The sequence below is a fragment of the Dama dama genome, chromosome X (genome assembly GCF_033118175.1).
Source record: "Dama dama isolate Ldn47 chromosome X, ASM3311817v1, whole genome shotgun sequence".
Lineage (NCBI taxonomy): Eukaryota > Metazoa > Chordata > Mammalia > Artiodactyla > Cervidae > Dama > Dama dama.
The window spans coordinates 130,029,347-130,055,212 of NC_083714.1; the positions used below are offsets into that span (position 1 = coordinate 130,029,347).

At 37.1% G+C, this 25,866-nt stretch overlaps 1 protein-coding gene across 1 annotated transcript; it reads right to left on the minus strand.

The window, feature by feature from the left end:
• Positions 1–1,127: 1,127 nt before the first annotated feature.
• On the minus strand, positions 1,128–25,441 carry CXHXorf58 (chromosome X CXorf58 homolog). The gene is made up of 7 exons (XM_061135933.1): positions 25,324–25,441; positions 22,951–23,086; positions 21,855–21,951; positions 19,886–19,980; positions 19,352–19,463; positions 9,279–9,410; positions 1,128–1,549 (listed from the first exon to the last, which is right to left on the minus strand). Exons 1-7 carry the CDS (start codon positions 25,433–25,435, stop codon positions 1,376–1,378), a joined length of 858 nt encoding a protein of 285 aa, XP_060991916.1. The 5' UTR covers positions 25,436–25,441; the 3' UTR covers positions 1,128–1,375.
• Positions 25,442–25,866: the final 425 nt, after the last annotated feature.

Sequence of the window (25,866 nt, forward strand, 5' to 3'; positions counted from 1 at the left end):
TCAGTCTGGCAGCTGATGCTATTTATGCCTTAATATCCATTATCCCTTTCTTTTATAACAATAGAATCTTAGGTGGGTACATAACTGCTCCACACAGCCTCCCTTGTAGCTAGGCATTATGATGGGACAAAGTCATATCATAGCTAATAAAATATGAGAAATGGGTGCCGTTAAACATAAAGAATCTGTCCTTTGACTTTTTCCTTCATCTTGTTATCTGAAATGTTGCTGGTTTTACTACTGCACATACTGTGAGTGAACTGGATCTGATCTGCATTTGATTAGATGAGAGACTGCTTCCCAACTTAATGAATGAGAATATGTGTGACTCATGAGGACAAATTATGTCTTCTATTCAACCAGTGTCCAGTACAAGCTCTGAAAACAAGATTATCCATCCTATTTTTAGAAATCGAATGAGGATATATTAATATTGAAGTGTACACACATGTTAAATATATTCTAGTGGGAATTATATACATTTACTCCAATATTCTTTATCATTTAAGAGAATGTTTTAATAGAGAATGAGATCCATTTATAGGCTGCTTTGCCTGAGTTAAATCAGGAATCAACCTGCACATTTTAAATATTAAGCAAAATAAAAAATTATATTTTTAAAGTACAATAAATAATGCACTTTGTTTAATTTCATAGCCTTAGGTAAGGTTTGATATAATCTAATAGCTTGGACCAGCACAAAAATTCATTAATTGGTACTATATCAGGAATGAGAATTTATCAATTCAAAAGGAAATTGATAGATATTACTCAAAATAGCCTTTTATACTTAAAAACAAATACAAAGTACAACAGTGAAGCACATGCAGCATTCTGTCCCAGGTGTTTTCAATGCTCAATAATAATTAGGTATGCTATGTCATGCCTTCTATAGCAACAAATTCATTATTATTTTTATTATAATTCAGAATGGGTCAATCACAAGCTGTTCTATAAAAACAACATGCTATTAATAAGAAAAAAAAAGACACTGGAGGCTGACTCAAGAGCAGCCTTTTATTCTGTGAATTCTAATATTTATGCTAAGCATGTCCTGTTCAGATATTTTTTTTAATGAAGGAAAATAAAAATTGAAATAAAGTTCCAGAGATGAAATACTCACCATTTCTTGAAGAAAATGTTATGTAGCTAGTTTGAGGGCACCTATTTGAAATTATTTAGATTAAAATTCTGTCAGTAAAAAAATACCTGTACCTATGGTAATACAGAAAGGGCTTTAAAATCTGTCGCACATTTGCTTAAGAGAGCATACTGAGCACTTGTTTATATTTTGTTTTCCTTTAATGCATATACTCATTTATAGACAGATAAGCAGACTGTTAAATAAGTTGGTTTTCTGTCAATTAGCTGTGCTTTAAAATGGAGAGTTATTAATAAACAAGTCTTGACACCAGGCAAATAATTCCTTTTCCTCTTTTTCCAATTCGTCATCTGACAGGAGTTCTTTAACTTTCACAATGTCAAAAGATGGGGTGGAGAGGACAACTGTCTCTTTCTGCTTTGCACCTGGTATGTCCATTTTTGGTTCCTAGGTAGAATTATAAATAAAAACGGAAAGTGTTTTATAGTTGGTTTCTACTATTTTATGTTTTCATATTTGACTGTTCATACTTAACCTCATCTGAAAAAAATTTATAGCAGATTTTTAAAAAACTACAAAGGAAACATGAATACATGTTCATTGAAAATATTCTTGCAATGTAGTACACTGAAGCTGACTTTCCACACTATAGCTCTTAATAAGTGTAGATAGAAATGACTTCCATTTTGAGAAACGCACCATTAGAGATGTGCTGAATCAACAGTGTCAATATACAGAAACAATTGGGCTTTTTGCCAACTCATGCTGATGTGGAGCGAAAATGGCTGATATTTATCAGAATAGCTACTCATATTTAAGAATTTTTAAAACATGTGTTACTAAGAGAAATGTAGCTTTATACCATCTAAAGTATATAACAAATGTATGTTTCATTCGTGAACTTGTAGATTAGGAAAATTCTACTTAAGGAAGTAGAATTACCTACAGTTTGAATATTGTCTAAAACAATGAATTCAGTACAAGTTAAACTTACAGACCCCACAGAAGCATTTTTTTCTTTAGCCATCTTATAAGCTCTCTTCATTTTTTCAACTTTTATTAGAGCTTGTTTGGATCGACGACCCAGATGTCTAATTTGACTTTGCTGTTGGTAGGGCCGATATAAAGGTTGAAGACTTGATAAGAATAAAGGGGACCTAGAAAATATTTGTAGTATAGACAGAAAAATTGCACAAAATAAAATTTACATGTAAAACAAGTTCCAACTTTTACTAAAGCACCCTTTAGCGACTATGTCATAAACCTCAGTACTTGGAGCAATATTGCATGTAAGTATTTAGGCCAAAGTTATCATTTCTGTTTGAGTTACACAGCATAGTTCTTTCCCACTTATGAAGGTATATGCTGATGTTCCTGCTTAGTCGCTTCATTCATGTCCGACTCTGCGACCCTATGGACAGCAGCCTGCCAGGCTCCTCTGTCTATGGGATTCTCTAGGCAGGAGTACTAGAATGGGTTGCCATGCCCTCCTCCAGGGGATCTTCCAGACCCAGGGATCAAATCCGAGTCTCCTGAACTGCAGGCAGATTCTTTACTGCTGAGTCACCAGGGAAGCCCATGAAGGTGTATAGACGTTTATGATGATGATAATGAAAATTACAAAATGTGGTATCAATTTAAAATCAGTTTTCCTGGAAAACACCATGTAATAGCCACTTGACTCTTTTAAAAATATACACTATATATGAACACCAACAAGTATTAGATTTCATAATGGCTTACAAGTTGTTTATATCAGTGTTGGAACCAGACATGGTTGGTGCCATGCTCTTAGTTCCCTTGGCCATAGGACACATACACCCAACTTCCAACTGTCAGCATTGGCTTCATTTACTCTGAGAGCTTTCTTATGAAAACAAGAGCCCATGTGCAGGGAAAGTGTCCCAGAATTAATACCTCTCCTCCTAAGTTACCCTTCACCAGTGACTGATGGGTGTTGGTGTATAAATATCCCAACTCCCTTCCCCTCAGTGGGATAACTTGAGTTGCATGTTCTACACTGGCTAGTTCATTCCCAGGAAGGATTAAAGCTCATTACCCACAGTAACAACTTGCTTGCTAACACACACTGTTTTGGTTGCTGGTCCTTCCCTGTTTCACTTCTCTACCCCTTGAAGTGACTTAGCACAACACTCCCTCTCATCAACGGTTCCTGGGATCACCTCCGAAATAAACTACTCATACTCAAATCCTTACCTCAGGGTTTGCTTCTGGGAGATCCCAAACTAAGACTGCATTCAAAGGAGTTTTTATGAAACTACTTTCCCCTCTTCAGTTGATTTAGAATTTGGCTACTTATTTGGCTTTTTAAGTGACTCATTCTTGGATAATCAGTAGCCTGAGTCTAAATAGCAGGGAGCCTACAGTTATATATGGTGGCAGAGAAAATTACATCATTTATTTGACCTTGGTGGTAATAGGGTTAAGTCCTCTATTGAATGCTTATATGGATAAGTTAGAGAAAATCTATTTCATGATGACAGACTGCACCCTACACTAGGCCATCTTTCTGGCAAATGTACAGCCTTGATCATAAAATAAATGGGATAAATCATGTTATTGGGTCAACACCCACTCATCTCTACTCCTGGAAAAAACCCAATGTGTTTGCCTGACAGTGGGTCACCAGTGTCTTTTCATGTACTGAAGCAGTATTTTTCATTTCGAATATGGTTGTGTGAAAAGAGACTACCAACAGGTCCTCTTCAATCTTATTATTTTCTTTTTCATAAGAAAAAAAGCTTAATTTGTAAACAAGATGGGCTAGGTGAGATTTGGTAATGGAAAGAAAAAAGAATATAATTGGTGTAGTCATAGTCTGTCCATGTTGTTTCAGATCATAATACAGTCTATTTTGCTACGACATGTTTTTCTATAATGTGAACTGGCTCACATGTTATTGGTAAAGAAGGGAATAATGTCACTGCAATTTATATGCAATTTATCCTCTGCAAAGGGAGCCAGAATAGCAAGACTAGAATTATAACCTTCAGCAGAAAAGGAAAATGTTTTCCTCTGTGCAGCATGTGCAATGAGAGCCCTTTTGGTTGTATTTATGAAAATAACACTAACACTGGCACCTAGCACTCTCTCCCCAGAGAGCCCCCCAAACACACAATCTACCCTTACTGCCCTCCACCCTACTTTCTGCCTTGCGTGGTTCCTGGTTTGTGGCAGGTCGCACTGCTTCTCATCTCTACTTAAAAGGTCACCACATTGGTCCAGCGCTCCACTTCCATCTGTACTGTCTCAGTGCCCACTACTTCCTCTAATTAAAGGGTCACCAGTATTTTCACTCTACATTTTTGATATTTTCTCTGGTGGCCTGTCTGGTGGTACAAGTTATCTCCCCAGGTACCAAATGTTCTTTTTGCTAGTGCTCTGTTTACAAAGTTGCATAAAATTTGAGCAATCTGCCCCAACCCATTTTTTTCTCACATGCTCTGTTATTATCTTTCCTGAGCCATTTGGCAGAATGTGAACATTTCCAGAAATTCCCCTAGTACTGTAACTCCAGTGAAGTGCCACTTTTACCTAACTTCAGAAACAATCTGTAGCTGGTGCTGATGCATCTCTTCTGTTTTTGGTCTTTGTAATAGATACTTCATCTCTTTTTTTAGACGGTTTGAGATTATTCCAGACTCGGCATAATCAACTATATCATACATTATCATTGTCCTGGGAATGTTTTCGAGGCTTAATCTTCGCCAATGATTATTTCTGCCACCAGAAGATGCAGGGATCTCATCCAGATGACTGGAATACTATATGAAAAACAACCAAGCATGATTGGCTACTTCATCCAAAAAGCATTCCCTGACCCCATCTCTGGACTGTATTGAGATCACTCTTCTATGCTCTTATTACTGACTACTTGATGTTCTAGCTACCTGTGTACGTTTTAGCTCCCCTGCTGTGACAAGGCAGGATCCCTGTCACATGGCATTGTGCACATAGTACCACACTCACTGAATATTTATTTAATGCATAAACACTAAATCTTTAAGGTAAATATAACTCAGATAAAATTGAAAATAGTGGTATGATCTACGTATCTGGCAATGCTTGTTCATGACGTGCTTGCATTGAAAGCACAAACCTTTCGAGAAATAATTAGTTCACCTCTGGTGCTAAGTGGTGAATTTCACTATTTTCATGTGGAGTATTTGTAGAAATTCCACTTTTCTTTTTTTACATTTAAAGTATTACATTAGGAATTTAAAATGTAGATATAATCAATTCAACCTTATAAATGTTCATTTAAGAGACAGGAACAGGGCAGGAGAAACTACTATGCTAGGCATTTAGGGTATCTCTCTCTCTGATACACACACACCCCCTCTCTCTCTTGCATTCTCTAACTCACACACATACCAGAAGTCCTCCCTTTGCACCATTTAGGCTTGTAAAAATCCCAATTACCACTATTTAGCAAAATAAGCTCAGTCCTTCAACAACACAGTTCAAATTTCACCTACCACAGTATAGCTGAATTAAATGCATAAAGTACAAACTCTGTTGCTAGCTCTTCAATGCGTAGATTACTACAGAAATAATAGGTGTGCGTGGTGGTAGACGACAAATCATGTCACTTCTTTCAAAGTGTGTCAGTGATTGGACACTGTGGATCTGCTTTTTAGTTCACACACAGACAGCAAAGTATGTAACTGTGTTGTCTCTTTGTCTCCCAGTGATAAACCCATGTGACATTTTTCCAATAAAGATAATCAAAAGAGGGAAAAGTCCAACAAAGAAACAAAAAGTGGTAAAGCTGGAAGTGAAATTCAAATTAAATGTAAACAGAGTTCTAGAAGAAACAGGTGACCATGGAGATGTTGATACTTTCATCATGCAGGAGACTGCAGCTAGGCTGCTAGAGGGACTTAGTGAAAGTGAACTTATCAACACAGGTGGGGAAAATGGCAATGATGGAAAGGGTAAAGTTTTCTTAGAGGAAGTAATGTTGGCAAAAAAGAAACTTCATATTAAAGGAGCCCTGATATATTTCAGAACACTTCAAGTACAGAGTACAGGGAATTCCCTGGTAGCCCACTAGTTAAGACCTAGTGCTCTCATTACCAGGAAGCTGGTTTTGATCCCTTGTCAGGGAACTAAGACCCTGCAAGCCAGGTGGAGAAAAAAAGTACAAGGAGTAAAATGTTGGCAGGTGATGCAAACTCAGGAGTATGACAATTTTCCAGGGCATTGAGAAGATGCTCACTCCTTATTGTAAATTATATGAGAATAAGGCGGCAAGCACTGTTTAAATTACTCTTGATAAACTAGCTTTTTTACAGGTTTTTTGAGAGTCACGTCTCTTATAATTCACCAGTTTAAAGTGTATAATTCAATGGTTTTTAGTATATTTTAAATGATAAGCTTTTTACAAAGAAGTAAAACACTTTAAATTCCGAGTGTTTCTAATGTTTTAAATTATAGTGTACTAAATAAATGCTTTGCTTTTTTCATTTTCCTATATAATTATAACATAGAGTAAGGGAGTTTTTAATATTTTGATAAGGTTTTTTTTAAAGGCACAGAACAATCACGATTTTTCCCATTGATGATTAAGTTTGGTCTGCATGGTTTCAGCTTTCATGGTCATTTTTATGACCCTGTACTACCATGCAAAGTGAGGACTGCCTGTACATTTTATTTCCTGAGAGTGGAATGGCAAAATGGGTAAACATCTCAGACCTGTCAATGATTTGCTCTGTATTTATTAACTATATGACCTTGGGCAAGTTTTAAAAAATCTCATTAAGCTCCATTTTTCTCATCTTTTAAAGGGTCACAAAATTTACAAACTTGAAGGTTAAAGGAGATAATATGTATTTAAAGAGCTAGAAACAAGGCTGTGTCCATAAAGGGCTCAATAAATGCCAGCAATCATCATATTTCTTTCAATGACTATCTGGGAACTTCTTTCTGTGACACCAGTCCTTGGCATAGTCACAATCTGCAAGTATGTGACCCACATCATTCACAAAGATAGTTGACATCCCCAAGCTCTACTTCTTCCCTGGTTCAGTTCTCTAATCTTCTAGGTTAGAAAGAAAAGAAAGAAAACACAACTGGGAGTCTCTAAAGCACTGCATTAATTTCATGTTTCACATGGAAGCAACTGAGTGAATAGTTAAGGCCATATATTACTACTATTATTATTCCTAGCTAGAATTTTGGGATCCCTTGTTTCTTTAAAACTTATAAAACAGGGGTTATAATAGTATCTAATTCTTAGGGTTCTTATGAGAACAGGAGTTAGTATTACATCAGCATTTGCTATTATTACTATTCAGGTTTCTAGTTTAAGTTCCCTGATTCAGCACTGCTGTCAGACCAGTTATGCAAACCAGAAACCTAGGAGCCATCTTGGACACCTTCTTTTAGCTTACTTCTCTGTTCCCAAGGCCCACTGCTTCTATTGCCTAATTATCTTCTGCATCGCCAGCTTCACTGCCCTAAACCAAGAGACTACCATCTCTCCTAAATTACTGCAGGAACCTCCAAACAAGGAGACAGTTCTTGCTGTCCTCTAATCCCTTATCTACATTGCAGCCAGACAGATCTCTTCAAGTATTAGATTAGATCACCTCATTTCCCAAGATACTGTACCAGCTTCTCACTGCATACAGAATCAAGGAAAAAAATAAACACCTTACTATGGTCAAAAGCCCTGTATGATGATCTTTTGCCAGCCCTCCAGGCTGACAGCCCTTCACACCTTCTGTGTCCTCCCTTCTCCAGGCCCACAAACTCTTTTTCAGGCACAGCAGTTCATCCTACCACAGAGCCTTGCCTGGGGTGCACCACCTTGAGGCTGTGACGCATTGTTGATTGCCTGCCTATCAACCATTCCCCAACTCCCTTACTTAAGGAGCCCTGGTTTATTTATTTATTTATTTTTGATGTACAGAACAGACATAAGCTCTGGGAAGGAAGGCCCCAGCATATGAACCGTGATTGTCCTACATCAATTATGGGAAAATGATCCCATTTCCCTTTACAGTGATTGGCTTAGGGGGAGCATGTGATCCAGTTCTGACTAAGAAGATCTGAGAAGAAGTTTGCTGGGGGATTCTGGGAAAGATTTTTCTTCATGAGATAAAGAGGAAAAGATGCTGAGTCTTCTTCCTGCCTTTGAGTATAGTTGAGAATGTGCTAGTCATTTTGTCACTGTGTGAAGGAAGCTGAAAGGACTGCAGAGAAGCTGGCTAAGAACCCTGATATCCTGGAGTTGTGGCACTAGCTATTCCATGATGCTCCTGTCCAGGGACATTCTAAAGTGGGAAAATAAATGTCCTTCATTGTTTAAGCCTCTTGTGGTTGCAGATATTCTGTTACTTGTAGCAGAAAGCACCCAAACAATAATAGATCCCTTCCTTACTGGGTCAAATCTCCATCATGTACTCTTTTTAGCACCATGCATTTATTTTTTATTTTTCAATTTTTTGTATTGAGATAAAAATTCACATAAAATTTACCATTTTAAAGTATAAAATTCAGAGTGTGTAGTAAATTTATGATATATATCACTACTAATTCCAAAATATTTCCATCACTCCCAAAAGAAACCCCACATTCCTTAGCTATTACTCCCCAGACACAATAAGCCACATATTATATGATTCCATTAATATGAAACATTCAGAATAGGCAAATTGAGAGAGATGGAAAGCAGATTAGTGGTTGGTAGGGGCTGGAGTGAAGGGGGGATGGGGGAATTCACTTGTTGCATGTGAGATTTCCTTTGGGGTGACAAAAAGGTTCTTAAACTAGATGGTAGTGATGTTTGCACTACACTATGATTGTACTTAATGCCATTGAATAGTACACTTTAAAATAGCACATTTTGCATTTGGAGAAAAGTCTACGGTGGTAAGTGAAGCTGTAACTTCTATATATGACATTACTATTTTAAAAAAGTATCTATTGGGTTATCTGCCTGGTGAGATTATGCAACTATTTATTTTTTGTTATTATCCTTTTTTGTATAAAAATAAAATAATAACAAATCTGAAAAAAATAAAATAGCACATTTTATATTGTGTGTATTTTACCACAATAAACTAATGTATGATTCTTCCTGAAAGATAGGGTCACAAGGCTTATTTTGCTGTTGTTTGTTTTCAATATCCAAATCTAAATTTCTTACTTGCATGTAATCTTTCAGGGTGACAATATCTTTGTCATCAGTTATTTTGAACTTCTGGAAAAGACGTTCATCTTCCTTAATTTGATGATAAAATTTCTTTTCCCCCATTATTTTGTAAGCATCAGCCTCAGCCTATAAAGAGAAAAGATTTACTTTTAAAATACTAGTATAATAGCAATAACTATCAGCACACATTTTACATATTTTTGAGACAAATCCATCAAATATTGTTCCTTCTAGTAACTTGCTGTTCAATAAAAAGACTGTATTTACAAAGAAAATATTATGTAGATTTTTAAACCACTTAAAATCTGTTTCCATAACCATATCTACATAGTTTTCAAATGCAGCGAGAGGAGTAGCAGAGTCTTCAATCCCCAGAGGACCAGTCTTTTTTTTAAAATCTGTTTTTCCCCCTTAAAAAAACATTATTTTCCTTTAAAAAGCAAAACAAACCTCTAACGTCATTCATGCTGTCAATGCAGAGAAAGCCTATCTGGTTATTAAACAGGTTGCCCTAGGAACCGCAATGAAAGGTACCGGGGCCAGCTCTCTTTTATGTGGTAGTTAATACGTCGCCCCCAAATGGAAATATATACGCTTCAGAGTGCTCAGACCTCCCTCTCCTTCAGGCTCTTCTCGGTAGCAAAAGAGCAGCAAACAAAGGGTTTTTTCCTCTCCCAAATGTCAACATTTTGTACTCAAGGAAAGACCTGAGAGTGCAGAGACAGAAGAATCACAGAAAACATGGAGGCTCAAATCCCGTTTAGCCATATTTGCTTCATACCCTTTCATGTATACCTGTCCTTGTGCTAAGAGCTATACATAGACTGTGAAGAGAGACTTCAGCGCTCTCCACCCTCCTCCCTACCCCGCCATAAGTATGTGCTGACTCTTCTAATACATATTTATATTACATATCCATGCTTCTGGCCACAGAGATTATGCTTATGTGAAGGGAGAGTGGCATAGATGAAAATTCAAGCATCGTTAGATTCCAGATCAGTTTCTTTTTTCCTTTGTATCTCAGAATGTGATACTGTGAAAGTATGGGAACTCTGTTTTAATGCTGTTATTAGGCTATAGAATAGAGACAGGATTGAAACTCAGAATCTCTGTTCTTTTTACTTACACAAAATAACAGGAAGCCTTAATGTATTTCTTATTCCCATTCTCATTTTTGTTATCCAGAATATTTCCTATGTATTTCTTTATTTAAATTGCAAAGCGTAGAACACAGACACATGGGGAAAATGAAAGAAAATATTCAAATGGTTGTAGTTTGATTCCAAATGCACCAAATCAAAGGCATAGAAACAGTTTACTAAAAATGTGATGGAACCTTCCTTTAGGCAGATCATTTTTGTTTTCCCTTTCATTAGTTTCCTTAAATACTATGCATCTAAAGAAAAGGCAGTATATTGGCATGTATCTCCATTATGCTTTCTTGCAGTTTCCTGTGGGTTCTAATTCTCATCCCCACAACGACACTAAAGGTAAAAGCAAATAGTTGTACACTGAACAGGTCTGAAAACCATATAATTTCTGCCTTGAGAATTTCTTTAGTAGATATAAATATATTTTACTTTAGCTCGGGTTACTTAGAAAACGTATTTCTGGGACTTCCCTGGCTAAGATTCTGTGCTCCCAAAGCAGGGGGCTCAGGTTCAATCCCTGGTCAGGGAACTAGATCCCACATGTCACAACTAAAACCCAGTGCAGTCAAATAAGTAAACACATATTTTTAGAGAGAAAAAGTATTTCTTGTCAGTTCCTCCCTACTCTATTCCACTCAGCCACCACCACCAACCTCTCCAAGCCCCAGTTTCCTTATTCATACGGCAGCTCAGCTGTGTGGCTCAGGTGTGTCAAGCCCATTCCAGTCTCTCAGCCAAAAAACCCCGGCACCTGGCAGCACAGGGCAGGCTTGTTGCCCAGCTGTGTCAGGGGTTTGAAAAAAGTTTGCCCTCCAGTGGCCAAGATGTTCTTTCTCAGACATTGGCTGTCTATGGCCAAGTTCAGAAAGTCCTTCTGGGTAGGAAGGGATGGGAATGAAGAGAAAAGGAAGAAAAGAGAAAAGAAAGGGATAAAACTAGGTAAGGATTCCATAAGAGCAGCCAATCAAGACTAGAATTCTAGAGACAGGTTCCATTCTTACTGGGTGACTCCAAGGGTCAGAGGGCAGTTGTTTTTGTTGTTTTTTAATCCCTAAATTGTGTCTGACTCTTTTGGGACCCCATGGACTGTAGCCCACCAGGCTTCTCTGTCCAAGGGATTTCCCAGGCAAGAATACTGCAGTGGGTTGCCATTTCCTTCTCCAGGGGATCTTCCCGACCCAGGGACTGAACTTGAGTCTCCTGCATTGGCAGGCAGATTCTTTACCACTGAGCCACCAGGGAAGCCCAGGTCAGAGGGGGGCATCTCTAAATTTGATACCTCTCCTGGTAGCTAGCATAGCTGTGGTCCAGAAGCCCCCACAACCTTGTGGCTACTTGCTTGCCAAGATCTACAGTTGGGCTTGTTAAGTTACCCTCATATCTCAAGTCACTTCTCTCCCTGGCTGGAAATTCTCACTCATGAAGGTAGTAATAAATGCTCAGGAACAGGGTATCTTGGTTTAGAAAAGTTCAATTCTATATAAGCTCAGAATTAATAAAGCCACCATCACTACTAACATTGTTTCTACCCCAAAGTGTGCATAGTACGGTGGAACATTGTTTCAACCCCAAAGTGTGCACAGTATGGTGGAACACTGTTTCAACCCTGAAGTGTGCACAGTATGGTGGAAATATGAAGTGTTCAAGTCTCAGTTCTGGCTCTGACAAGCCTCTCCAAGTTCCAGCTTCCACACAGGAAAAATGGGAATGACACATACCTCATCAGAGTTGTCAGGGGGCCACATAAGAAAACATATTTAGTAGGGTTCCTGACTCAGAAGTGGTTAAGAACACGGCTCTGGAGTCAGGTTCACTTGGTCTTGATGTCAGTTCCTTCACTTTGTAGTTGTGAGACCTTAGGCAAGTTACTTAATCTTTTAAAAAATGAAGTCAGTAACAGAATCTACATTCTAGAATTTATGAGAATTAAATGATAATGTGCTTAAAATGTTTAACATCATACTTGATGGTGCTCAATAAGGGCAGCTATTATTAACGATGTTTTTCCCTTTTACATAAACATTCAATTCTCAAAAAGAACAGGGATTTTCAATTTAACAATTGCTGGATGTTAAGGAATTGTCAACTACCCAGAGGTGTCTAGGTCATGGTGGAGGGCACCTTTATGACAGTGCTTGTCAAACTATATTGTGCCTAGAATCACCTGGGGGTCCTGTTAAAATGCACCTGTTGATTCAGTGGCTGTGAGGTGGGGCCTGAGAGCCTGCACTTCTAATAAGCTCCAGGGAATGCCATTGCTGCAGGTTTGCAGATCACACTTTATTTTATATTTAGTTTTAAAAACTGTTTTTGGTTTCTGTATAGTTTCCTTTGTTTGCAGACCACATTTTGAGTAGCAAGGCTTTAGAATATTATAAATATAGTTGGTGGACTACTATATGACAACCCTGTGTAGATAAGCATTGCTCTAGAAATAGATCATTGAAATAGATAAATGAAATTAGATCACTTTTATACATATGACTATTCAATTGTTCTGGCACCATTTAAACTGCCTTCAAACCTTTGATAAAAATCAACTGATTATATATGTGTGGGTCTGTTTTTGAATTATCTTTTCTGTTTCATTGATCTACATGTCTGTCTTTTTGCCATCATTATAGCATCAGGATTACTGTAGTGTTTTAAGTCTTGAAATCAGGCAGGGTAAATTGTCTAATTTTGTTTTTTTTCTCTAAAGTAGTTTAGGCTATTCTATATCCTTTCACTTGTTTTTGCTTTTGTGTGTGACAGTGTGTTTGTAAATACATGAGAAAGGCTGTTGGAAAATCATAAGGAAATGAAACTAGAAATGGATATAAGAACGAGGGGAAAGATGGAACAACAAAAAAGAATTGGTGAAACTCCCCTCCTTCATAAATGAACTTAGATTAAACATCTGAATGGACTAAAACTGACTTCTTTTACATTAAGAAATAAACTTAATAAAGTTGCAGCAGTTTGCTCAAGACATAGTGTCTATTATACATTCAAAGAGCAAAATAATTCAGTGACCTTAGAGTCACTGAAATTTCCATTTCTACAGGTTTTCTATTAACTATGAATCCAAATAGTGCCAGAGTTTCTTTTGAAGCTGAACTAAAGGGTAAAAGGAACCCTAAACTGTTCTTTTCAAGTTGGATATGTTCTGAACATTTACAAGCCTTTATAATACTTAGTGAAAAAAGCTGAAAAGTATAATCACATTTAAAAATAAGAACAAATATTTTAGCAATATATTTATATTTTTTATGGAAAAAATGAAGGATACACAACAATTAACAGTGATCATCCCAAGTAAATGAAAGCTGCAGAAGAAAGGTATATTTTCCTTTTTAAAGAAACCTCTGCTACATACTGATCAAAGGATCAATCCAAGAAGAAGATACAACAATTATAAATATATATGCACCCAACATAGGAGCACTGCAATACATAAGGCAAATGCTAACGAGTATGAAAGGGGAAATTAACAATAACACAATAATAGTGGGAGACTTTAATAACCCACTCACACCTATGGATAGATCAACTAAACAGAAAATTAACAAGGAAACACAACCTTTAAATGACACAATGGACCAGGTAGACCTAATTGATATCTATAGGTCATTTCACCCCAAAACAAGCAATTTCACCTTTTTCTCAAGTGCACACGGAACCTTCTCCAGAATAGATCACATCCTGGGCCATAAACCTAGCCTTGGTAAATTCAAAAAAACTGAAATCATTCCAGTCATCTTTTCTGACCACAATGCAGTAAGATTAGATCTCAATTACAGGAAAAAAACTATTAAAAATTCCAACATATGGAGGCTAAATAACACGCTTCTGAATAACCAACAAATCATAGAAGAAATCAAAAAAGAAAACAAAATATGCATAGAAATGAGTGAAAATGAAAACACAACAACCCAAAACCTATGGGACACTGTAAAAGCAGTGCTAAGGGGAAGGTTCATAGCATTACAGGCTTACCTCAAGAAACAAGAAAAAAGTCAAATAAATAACCTAACTCTACACCTAAAGCAACTAGAGAAGGAAGAAATGAAGAACCCCGGGGTCAGTAGAAGGAAAGAAATCTTAAAAATTGGGGCAGAAATAAATGCAAAAGGAACAAAAGAGACCATAGCAAAAATCAACAAAGCTAAAAGCTGGTTTTTTGAAAAGGTAAACAAAATTGACAAACTGTTAGCAAGACTCATTAAGAAACAAAGGGAGAAGAGCCAAATCAACAAAATTAGAAATGAAAATGGAGAGATCACAACAGACAACTCTGAAAAACAAAGGATAATCAGAGACTACTATCAGAAGCTCTATGCCAATAAAATGGACAACTTGGAAGAAATGGACAAATTCTTAGAAAAGTATAACTTTCCAAAACTGAACCAGGAAGAAATAGAAGATCTTAACAGACCCATCACAAGCAAGGAAATAGAAATTGCAATCAGAAATCTTCCAGCAAACAAAAGCCCAGGACCTGATGGCTACACAGGTGAATTCTACCAAAAATTTAGAGAAGAGCTAACACCTATCTTACTCAAACTCTTCCAGAAAATTGCAGAAGAAGGCAAACTTCCAAACTCATTCTATGAGGCCACCATCACCCTAATTCCAAAACCAGACAAAGATGCCACAAAAAAAGAAAACTACAGGCCAATATCACTGATGAACATAGATGCAAAAATCCTTAACAAAATTCTAGCAAACAGAATCCAACAACATATTAAAAAGATCATACATCATGACCAAGTAGGCTTTACCCCAGGAATGCAAGGATTCTTTAATGTCCACAAATCAATCAATGTAATACACCACATTAACAAATTGAAAGATAAAAACCATATGATTATCTCAATAGATACAGAAAAAGCCTTTGACAAAATTCAACACCCATTTATGATAAAACCTCTCCAGAAAGCAGGAATAGAAGGAACAAACCTCAACATAATAAAAGCTATATATGACAAACCCACAGCAAACATTATCCTCAATGGTGAAAAATTGAAAGCATTTCCCCTAAAATCAGGAACAAGACAAGGGTGCCCACTCTCACCACTACTATTCAACATAGTTTTGGAAGTGTTGGCCACAGCAATCAGAGCAGAAAAAGAAATAAAAGGAATCCAGATAGGAAAAGAAGAAGTGAAACTCTCACTGTTCGCAGATGACATGATTCTCTACATAGAAAACCCTAAAGACTCTACCAGAAAATTACTAGAGCTAATCAATGAATATAGTAAAGTTGTATGATATAAAATTAACACACAGAAATCCCTTGCATTCCTATACACTAACAATAAGAAAACAGAAAGAGAACTTAAGGAAACAATACCATTCACCATTGCAACAAAAAGAATAAAATACTTGGGAGTATATCTACCTAAAGAAACAAAAGACCTATACATAGAAAACTATAAAACACTGATGAAAGAAATCAAAGAGGACACAAATAGATGGAGAAATATACTGTGTTCATGGATTGGAAGAATCAATATTGTGAAAATGACTATACTACCCGAAGCAATCTATAGATTCAATGCAATCCCTATCAAGCTCCCAATGGTATTCTTCACAGAACTAGAACAAATAATTTCACAATTTGTATGGAAATACAAAAAACCTCAAATAGTCAAAGCAATCTTGAGAAAGAAGAATGGAACTGGAGGAATCAACCTGCCTGACTTCAGACTATACTACAAAGCCACAGTCATCAAGACACTATGGTACTGGCACAAAGACAGAAATATAGATCAATGGAACAGAATAGAAAGCCCAGAGATAAATCCACGAACCTATGGACACCTTATCTTCAACAAAGGAGGCAAGGATATACAATGGAAAAAAGACAACCTCTTTAACAGGTGGTGCTGGTAAAACTAGTCAACCACTTGTAAAAGAATGAAACTAGAATACTTTCTAACACCATACACAAAAATAAACTCAAAATGGATTAAAGATCTAAATGTAAGACCAGAAACTATAAAACTCCTAGAGGAGAATATAGGCACAACACTCTCCGACATAAATCACAGCAAGATCCTCTATGACCCACCTCCGAGAATATTGGAAATAAAAGCAAAACTAAACAAATGGGACCTAATTAAACTTAAAAGCTTTTGCACAACAAAGGAAACTATAAGCAAGGTGAAAAGACAGCCTTCAGAATGGGAGAAAATAATAGCAAATGAAGCAACAGACAAAGGATTAATCTAAAAAATATACAAGCAACTCTTGCAGCTCAATTCCAGAAAAATAAATGACCCAATCAAAAAATGGGCCAAAGATCTAAACAGACATTTCTCCAAAGAAGACATAGAGATGGCTAACAAACACATGAAAAGATGCTCCACATCACTCATTATCAGAGAAATGCAAATCAAAACCTCAATGAGGTACCATTACACGCCAGTCAGGATGGCTGCTATCCAAAAGTCTACAAGCAATAAATGCTGGAGAGGGTGTGGAGAAAAGGGAACCCTCTTACACTGTTGGTGCGAATGCAAACTAGTACAGCCACTATGGAGAACAGTGTGGAGATTTCTTAAAAAACTGGAAATAGAACTGCCATATCACCCAGCAATCCCACTCCTGGGCATACACACCGAGAAAACCAGATCTGAAAGAGACACATGCACCCCAATGTTCATCGCAGCACTGTTTATAATAGCCAGGACATGGAAGCAACCTAGATGCCCATCAGCAGATGAATGGATAAGGAAGCTGTGGTACATTTACACATTGGAATATTACTCAGCCATTAAAAAGAATACATTTGAATCAGTTCTAATGAGATGGATGAAACTGGAGCCCATTATACAGAGTGAAGTAAGCCAGAAAGATAAACACCAGTACAGTATACTAACGCATATATATGGAATTTAGAAAGATGGTAATGATAACCCTATATGCAAGACAGAAAGAGAGACACAGAAGTATAGAACAGACTTTTGGACTCTATGGGAGAAGGTGAGGGTGGGATGATCTGAGAGAACAGCATCGAAACATGTATATTATCAAGTGTGAACTAGATCGCCAGTCCAGGTTGGATGCATGAGACAAGTGCTCAGGGCTGGTGCACTGGGATGACCCAGAAGGATGGAATGGGGAGGGAGGTAGGAGAGGGGCTCAGGATGGGGAACACATGTAAATCCATGGCTGATTCATGTCAATGTATGGCAAAAACCACTACAATATTGTAAAGTAATTAGCCTCCAACTAATTAAAAAATTGGGAAAAAAATAAATTAAAAAAAAAGAAAAAAAGAAATCTCTGTGCTATTTCCTTTTTTTCAACAGTCACTTTGTAATTAAAATAAATTTAAGTTACTGTACAGCATTTTTAATGCCTTGTAATATATGCACAGTGCTTTCCAGTCATAGACTCAAGCTTCTCATTTGCAGTAGCCTGGGCATAGCAGGGTCTGCTAGGAACTGTCTTAGGAAAACATAAGTTCCTAAAAAAGCCCCATTATATAACCTCAGAAAAGCAACAACTGATGACATTTTATAGGGACAACTATAAGCTTATTCTGTAGATATATGTGATATGAATTTATCTCTGGAATGGAGAATAAATACATACTTTCACAATTGAAATCATTCTATTGATATATAAATGAACAAATATTAATGTTTCTGAAACACCATATTCCACATGAAACCACTAGTCCTTATGCTACATTTCTGAAGCCAAGCTAAATTTTCTCTGATACTGCCTGAGAAGACATAGAGAAGCAGTCTCTTTTCCTTTTCTAATATTCTGCAGAGAATAAATGTTGCACATGCTGGATCTGGTCAGAAACTGCCAGGGTGTGTGGCCTTTTATTCTGAATACATGTCAGTACTGATGATTTCAGGTGGGTCATACCTTTCATGTAAAATATTTCCACAAGTCTACAAGAAAATAACCTTTGATATATGGTTTATAAAAGGCTAAATATGAGAATGTACACTTAAAAAAATTAATTATAGTCATGTATAAGGGTCAAAGGAATAAAACTTAAGTTGTAGATCCTTGCTATTAAAAATATGGTCTAGAGACTTCCCTGGTGGTCCAGCATTTAAGAATCTGCCTTGCAATGCTGGAGACACAGGTTTGATCCTGGGTAGAACTAAAATCCCACATGCCTTGGAGCAACTAAGCCCGAGTGCCACAACTAGACAGTCAGTGGTGCAACAAGATCCCGAGTGCTGTAACTAAGAATCAGTGCAGCCAAAGAAATAAATATTTTTTTAAAAAATGTGGTCCATGGATCAGCAGCAGTTGCAGCACCTGGGAACTGGGTAGAAATTCAGAATCTCAGGCTTCATCCCTGATTGACTGAATCAGAAACTGTATTTTAACAAGATCAGGTGAGTCCTATGCTGTAGACACAATTGTGATGAATATAAATGAAAGTAAGAAGTATAAGAACTCATGTAAAAAAGGATAAATATTTTAAAAGTTCCTTTTCAATACTCTAGCACACTTTTTCTAAACAGGCTACCAGAATCAAAGAGACAATGATAAAATACCATTAAAACAAAATTGCATCAAATGTTCTACATAATTAAAAATAAAAATATTTAACAATGTAATTAAATTATCATAACAAACATAATAAACATTATTAATATAATTGATAATAAAACTCCTGACCAATAAGTCACTGTAATTCATTAACAAACCAAAATTTTCGTACAAAGAAAACTGATGGGTATTTTCTAGGTCCTTATACAAGTACTTCATTCCAAATATTTTTTTTTTTAGCTAATAAGCAAAGACACTTTGAAACATGATGCTTAAAAAATACTACCTGCCTGCTGGGCTATTTAATGGTGAAATAATGTAGTCTGTATACTTTGAATGCAATTCAGATATCAGAGAGATGTTAAGAAGCTAAATTAACACAAACTCTACATCATGAAACATCACCTCACTTGATGGCTTTAAAAATTTTTTTCCGCTGAAATACTTATAACCATGGCCTTCAGTGTGAAGAAAAATTTTAAATACGATGAAAGGTGGAAATATTTCGCCACTAAATCTGAAATAAAGACCAGAATTAGTCATTTGGTATCAGACTTGGGACTCAGCTACTTCTCCCTCTTGTACTTAGGATCATTCACATAGTTTCTTACATGCAGGTTAAAGGCTATACCAGAGCATGAAAAGAACTAGCAATGAAACGGATCACAAAGGATGAAAGAGCCCCACTTTGACATGTGTGCACAACTATTCTCATACGTGTGTCAGACTGAACACATCATAGGAGATGAGAGCTACTCTCAAGGCAACTTTTGGCCTGAGAGAGTCATGCCTTGGCTTCTTCACATAATAAATGTAAATAAGAACAAGACACTTAATTTGTAATTATAACGTGAGAAGTTATGAGGACTTAAGAAAATAAATTTCTAAGATTTCTTCATACTAAGTACTTCTTGAAATGAATCTGCATAAAAACATTACCTGAATCTAACTTTACACTTCATGCAAGGATCTTTAACAAGCTCAGCCTCTAAAGGGCTCACTTTCTTCAAAATTTCATGTGTCACGTGATGTTCCTGAAATAGATGATGGTGCCATCAATGAAACACAGTACCCTGCCCAGGCACAATTTACTGAAAACAACACAGGAGGCATGGTAAAGTGAAAGTACACCAGACTTGGTATTCTAAAGATCTGAGTTCTAGTCTTGGCTCCCTCACTCATCATCTGTGTCACCTTGAGTCACTACTTTATCCCTTTGGCCTCCAAGTTTGGGTATGTATACCTCCTTGGGATCCCAGGCACTGTTCTTCCCCTAAGACAGCACTTTTCACAATGTGCTGTAACTAACTATAAATGTGTCTGTGTTTCCTACTAGATTGTAAGCTTCATGAAGGCAGGGGCCATGTATTTCTTTTTTACCATTGCATTCCTAGTATCTAGTACAGTGCCTGGAACACAGCAGGTACTAAATAAGTATTTGATGTTGAGTGAATCACTGTAAAATGAGGATAATAATAGAAATGGTACTAGATTTTAAGCGCCTTTTATATACCACGCTACATTAGGTACCTTATACACATAAATATTTGAATATTATCATTCCCATTTTACAGATGAGCATGCTGAGGCTCTGGGAGTGTCTGTAACCCATTCAAAGGCATAAAAGTAGTAAGCAGAGAAACCAGGACTCAAACTTAGATCTGTTTAATTCTAAAGCCCCCATTTCCCCCCACTATGACCCTGCCCAACCTTTATGCCTATGACAATCACATAAAAATGTACACTATGGGGCTTTTAAAATGACAAAGCATTATTAATGTAAGGTATTACAGTAACTTGAAGTGTTAGGTTAACAGATTAAAAAAGAATTAATTTTTTTCTGTTACTAAAAGAGTCTAAAATTATGACAAACCAGCATTACGATAATTAACTACACATTCCACATGTGAAGACAATAGACAATGGACCTGAAATGTCACAGGTTTACCTGAATGGGTTTTCTTTGAGGTATTTTGCTTTTGCTGACATCAGAAATGGGTCTGTAGGTCAGATAGTGAGAAAGTGTACACATTTCTCAGCGTTTATCATTTTTTTCAGAACTGCTAAAATTCCCTTAATGTGACTATTACTAATTATAGACTACTGTAATCACAGGTGATTTTATTAGGAGAATATTAGGTACTATATGAAAGAAGGCTTAATACTCTGCCAGGGTTGCCAGAGTTGTTTCTTTGGGGAGTGAGGGGATGTGCACCTTTTTGCTTGTTGGTTTGTTTTTATTCAAATAGGACTATATTATTCATAATGTGCTGTACTTGCCTTGTTTACTAATGACACATTTTAGCTACCTTCTATTGCAGAATCATATGCAAGGCTGCAAGGCTTAACAGTATGAAAGTATCAACATTTATTTAACCAGTATCCTATTGATGGACATTATAGGGTTTATTTTCTTTGCTGTTATAACAATACTCCAATGAAATTATATATCTATTGTAGAGTGGATTCCTAGAAGTAAAACTGCTGAGTGGACGGTACAGGCACTTTTAATTCAGAGATTTTTAGCGTTGTAAGATCACTGTCTCACATCTTCAAATAAGGAATGGAATTTTAAAAAATCACATTGGTTTCAGAAAAAGAAACAATAGTTACTCGGCTTAAAAGTAAATTCATGTATACCTGTGGCTGATTCATGTTGACATGTGGCAAAAACCATCACAATATTATAAAGTAATTATCCTCCAGTTAAAATAATTAATTTTAAAAAGTAAATCCAGAAATATTCATTCAGGGTTAACCAAAGAAGAAATGCCACAACCCCCTGCAATATGATTAGATTCAAAGAGAAGAGATTTTAAAAGGCTATATATTCTATCTTTATTTAACACACATTTTACCTTGATAAGTAATTATATCTGTCAGAGCAAACAAAAAGCAAAATACATACCGCTGCACAAATTGTATGCTTAAGGAGTTGAAACACAGTTTTGTCGAGATGAGATAACCAAGCTCTCTGTATCACATGAGCCGAAACATCTTTATTTCTGAGAGGAAACAAAAGAGCTTAAGATTTGTGAAGTAGTTTTCATTTTCCTAAAATCTTGGGGAACTCTGAATTTATGCTTCCTCCTCTTGCACCTCCCCATCCCCCACCCTAAGTCTGACTTAATGAGGAACATTTGGATGTGGTAATTAGAACTGGTCATCTGTAGAATCTAGTCAGAATGAGGATATGAAATACTTCAGAATATTTCCCTCGAGATTAAAAAAAAATCCTGGTAAAACTTTATCATCAAAAAAATGTACTTTCTAAAAACATCTGTGACCTAAAATGATTCCATTAGAGTTAGTTCTTAAAGACATTGTCCAACTAGTTCAAATGCTAAGAAAATAGAATGTAGAATATGTGAAGTTACAGGAGGCCCAATGTTCTTCTGGGAGCAGATGACCATGCCCTAGAAAAAGAAATTCCCTCTCTGATCTTTGTTTGAGCCAGTCTCATCCCAGTCAGGAGGTCAGAGCATCATTCTACTTTGATCATGTCCCAGCACTGGCAGATTGTAGGAATCTTACTCTCCAAGAACTGCCCCTTACAACCCTATCATTACCCATCACAGGGTTACATGCAAAGAGAGGTACTCCCGTATAGTGTCGCTGCCAGCTGGCCAAGTGCAGACTACAAGATGTAGAGCAGAAAAGTCCTGAAGTATGGAAACAAACCCTTGAATAGTAGCTGATGCCATCTATTAACTTTCTGCAAATTGCTTACCTTCTTCCAGTTGCTACTTCCTCACTTACAAAATGTGGCAACAAGACTGCATCACAAAATTGTGTTAAGATCAAAGAGATGTGTGTTAACATGCTTTGTCAGTTATGAAATACTGTAATTATAATAATTATTATTCAATTCAAAAGTAATTTTAAAACACACAAAAAAACCCTCTAATTTACAAAACAAGAAGTGTTGGATGTTAGCTGGGTAAATATCATACGGAAACTGTCCAGTTGTAGAAGATGATACAAGGCAAAAGATGGCTACTTACTGTTGTTTTTCCTTTGTCTTTACAGTATTTGAGAAATGTACTTTGTGGCCTTTTCCCAAGAGTGGATTATCTGATTTTGGGACACCAGTAACTGGTATCTTCAGGGAATGACTCATTTTCCTCACAATGAAATACTCTGAAAGTATATAAATTAAACATTTGAGGTCATAATCTATGTTATTACACTGCTTGGATGAGACTCAAGTTCCATATGATTGTTAGGCTAATTCCAGAGCCCCTGAAAAAGGAAAGTTTCATAGATCTCAGCATTACTTACATCCTTTGTGTGCTACAAGAATTGTGAGGTATATAGGACAGACAGTGGATCTACCATAGCCTTTTTTTTTTTTTTTCTTTCTTTTTTTTTTTATTATTATTATTATTATTATTATTTTTTTCCCAGTGGGTTTTGTCATACATTGATATGAATCAGCCATGGATTTACATTTGGTCTCCCAGTCTCCAGCCTGTTCATCCTCCACACTGCAGCTGGAGTTAACTTCTCAGAGTAATAATCCAACCTTATCACTCTTCAATTTAAAATCTTTCAGGGACACCTCATTTCTTCCAAGCTAAAGTGCAGAGTCCTTAGACTCGTGTGCAAGTCTTTTCACAATCTAGCTCCATTCTCTCTAATCTCAAAATACCAACTTTCCACTAGCATGCCTCTCTATACTCTGTGAGAATAAGAATTTCTTGCCAAAGTCAGTGTTTTACAACTCTGTACTGATGACCATGCCATTTCCTCTACCTGAAACAACTTTCCTACCACCAGCAAACATCAATTCGCCCTTCAAGATCCCATCTAAGTGATGCCTCTTCTCTGAAGTTTTCCATCGTTTCCTTTTTACAGAACTACTCACTACTGTCTTCAAGGTCCCATAATACTGTATATGTTTTTCTTTCACAGTACTTCTCATATGCACCATAATCATTCCAACAAGTTGGTTGAAGGCAGGAGGCAGCTTGCTATCCATGGAATCCCCAGTGCACATCAGAGTGGAGGGTTTTTATATGCTTTCTAAAAACTTTTCATCCTGGTTTTATCATGGAATAGCTGTGAGACTTTGGGCAAGTCCCTTAACCTCTCAGTAACTCAGTTCCCTCTCTGGTAAAGTGAGAGGATGTGTAATAAGTGATCTGATTCCACCTCTGATTTTCTATCCCTTACACATTACTCCAGAAGCAGCTCACAAATTCTTAGTCACTGCTGAGTGTCTTGTACTAAACCAGGGTCTCTTAATCTTTTGGTGCCATGGACCCCTATGGACAAACTCCTTCTAAGAACTATGTTTCTTAAAATACATAATATAAAATATATGGGATTATGAAAGACTCCAATTATCTTGAAATTATTGTCAAAATATTTTCAAAGACAAAATTCTAGAAATGGGTCTTCTTTATGCATTAAATAATATGAGAGCTCTGTACTTGTGAAGTGGTAATAAGTAGAAACAGTATTTCAAGAAATTTGCTGTGACTGTAATGTGATATGAAAATACTGTGTTTTCTATTGATGACAAAGCCACAGGTACTGCCGATACTACTGTGGTTTGTTACCTACATATAATTGAAAGAAATGCTAAAGTTCAGGTAGAGGTTTGGGAAAATAAAGTTGCAATTTTTTTCCCAAGTTCACATACTCCCTGAATTAAGACTTCTTGCCCTAACTGATCACTTATAAGTCACACTTTTATATACATATGACATTCCATTACTGAGGCAGAGCCTTCAGAATCTCAATATTTCTCCTTAGAAATGGGGATGGGGATGGCTTGGAATACACTGATCTCTTGAGAAAGAGAAAAGCAGTCCTTAATATCCAGGAGCTGGCCTGGCATTCACAGCTGGGCTTAGGTGTTAACCCTGGCTTCCTACCACCACCCAACCCAGAGCAAAGCCCTGCTTCCTTGAACCCGCCCCCAAATCACCCAACCAAAGCTCAAATCCTAGAATAAATCTTTCTAACACTCTCTCACTGAGATGCCCCACTGTTTCCCAAGGTGTGCATTTTCCTAGCAGCTGCAAGAAACAAACCCAACTTGTTCAACTACAGATGTGTTCCTAGTGGTCTTCGGCTGGAGGGCAGGGACACAGCACCGCACAAATCCCCCAAATCTTCTAGATGCCTGCCTTGATGGGCTTACACTTGCTATGGGATTAGATGTGAAATACAGAACGAAATATTATACGAAACACAACCCCATTATAAGCCAACGTGACAGTTGTTGAGGTGAGACCACAGGCTTTAAAGCTCGACTAGGTAGATTTGGATCCTGACTTTCCACTTTCCTTCTCTGTGGCCTTGTATCTATTCTCTGTGCTTCAGTTTCTTCATCTACTAGATGTGGAATAATAATCGTGTCCACTTACTTCGGTAGTTGGAAAGAGAAGACAATATGTGTATGGAGTTTAGGTAAAAGCCTGGCATAGAGTAAACGCTGTTGCTCGTTGCTATTCTTGTCAATAAGATAATTATTACCATTATTACTTATTTCTATTAGTATTAAGGGAACAACAGTTGATTCCCAGTAAGAGACAGAGGCTTAAGTATTTTAAAGAAGAAAAAAAAATTTCACGGTCTTTCGAGATGAAAGGATGTGGCAAATCAGTTTAAATTTAAAATCTTAAAACTGTCCCGCCCAGAGTGGAAAAAAACAAACAAAAAAAAACCCGACACAAGTAAAAACCTTTTGTGAGGTAAATCCAGGCCCCAGAGGTCGGCGGTTTGCGTCTCCAAGGCTTTCGCTGCCGCCCAAGGCCTGACGAGCGCCCCCGCCTGGCGGCCTCCGCACACAGGATTCTCAACCTACGCAGCTGGGCGTCCAATCACCGCGGCGAAGGCAGATTCCCAGCGCTGCGCGGGCAGCGGCGCCTCCCTCCTCGCGCCCCCGCGTGCGGCCCACACGGAGCTGG

What these genes read in the sequence shown, in the direction of transcription:
- CXHXorf58 (XM_061135933.1), bottom strand. Translation starts at nt 25,435, where the DNA reads ATGGTAATAATTATCTTATTGACAAGAATAGCAACGAGCAACAGCGTT. An exon ending in AAGACAAAGGAAAAACAACA is followed by an intron (nt 21,952 to 22,950) that starts GTAAGTAGCCAT and finishes GTTTCCTCTCAG; the next exon opens with AAATAAAGATGTTTCGGCTC. An exon ending in AGCATACAATTTGTGCAGCG is followed by an intron (nt 19,981 to 21,854) that starts GTATGTATTTTG and finishes CATCTATTTCAG; the next exon opens with GAACATCACGTGACACATGA.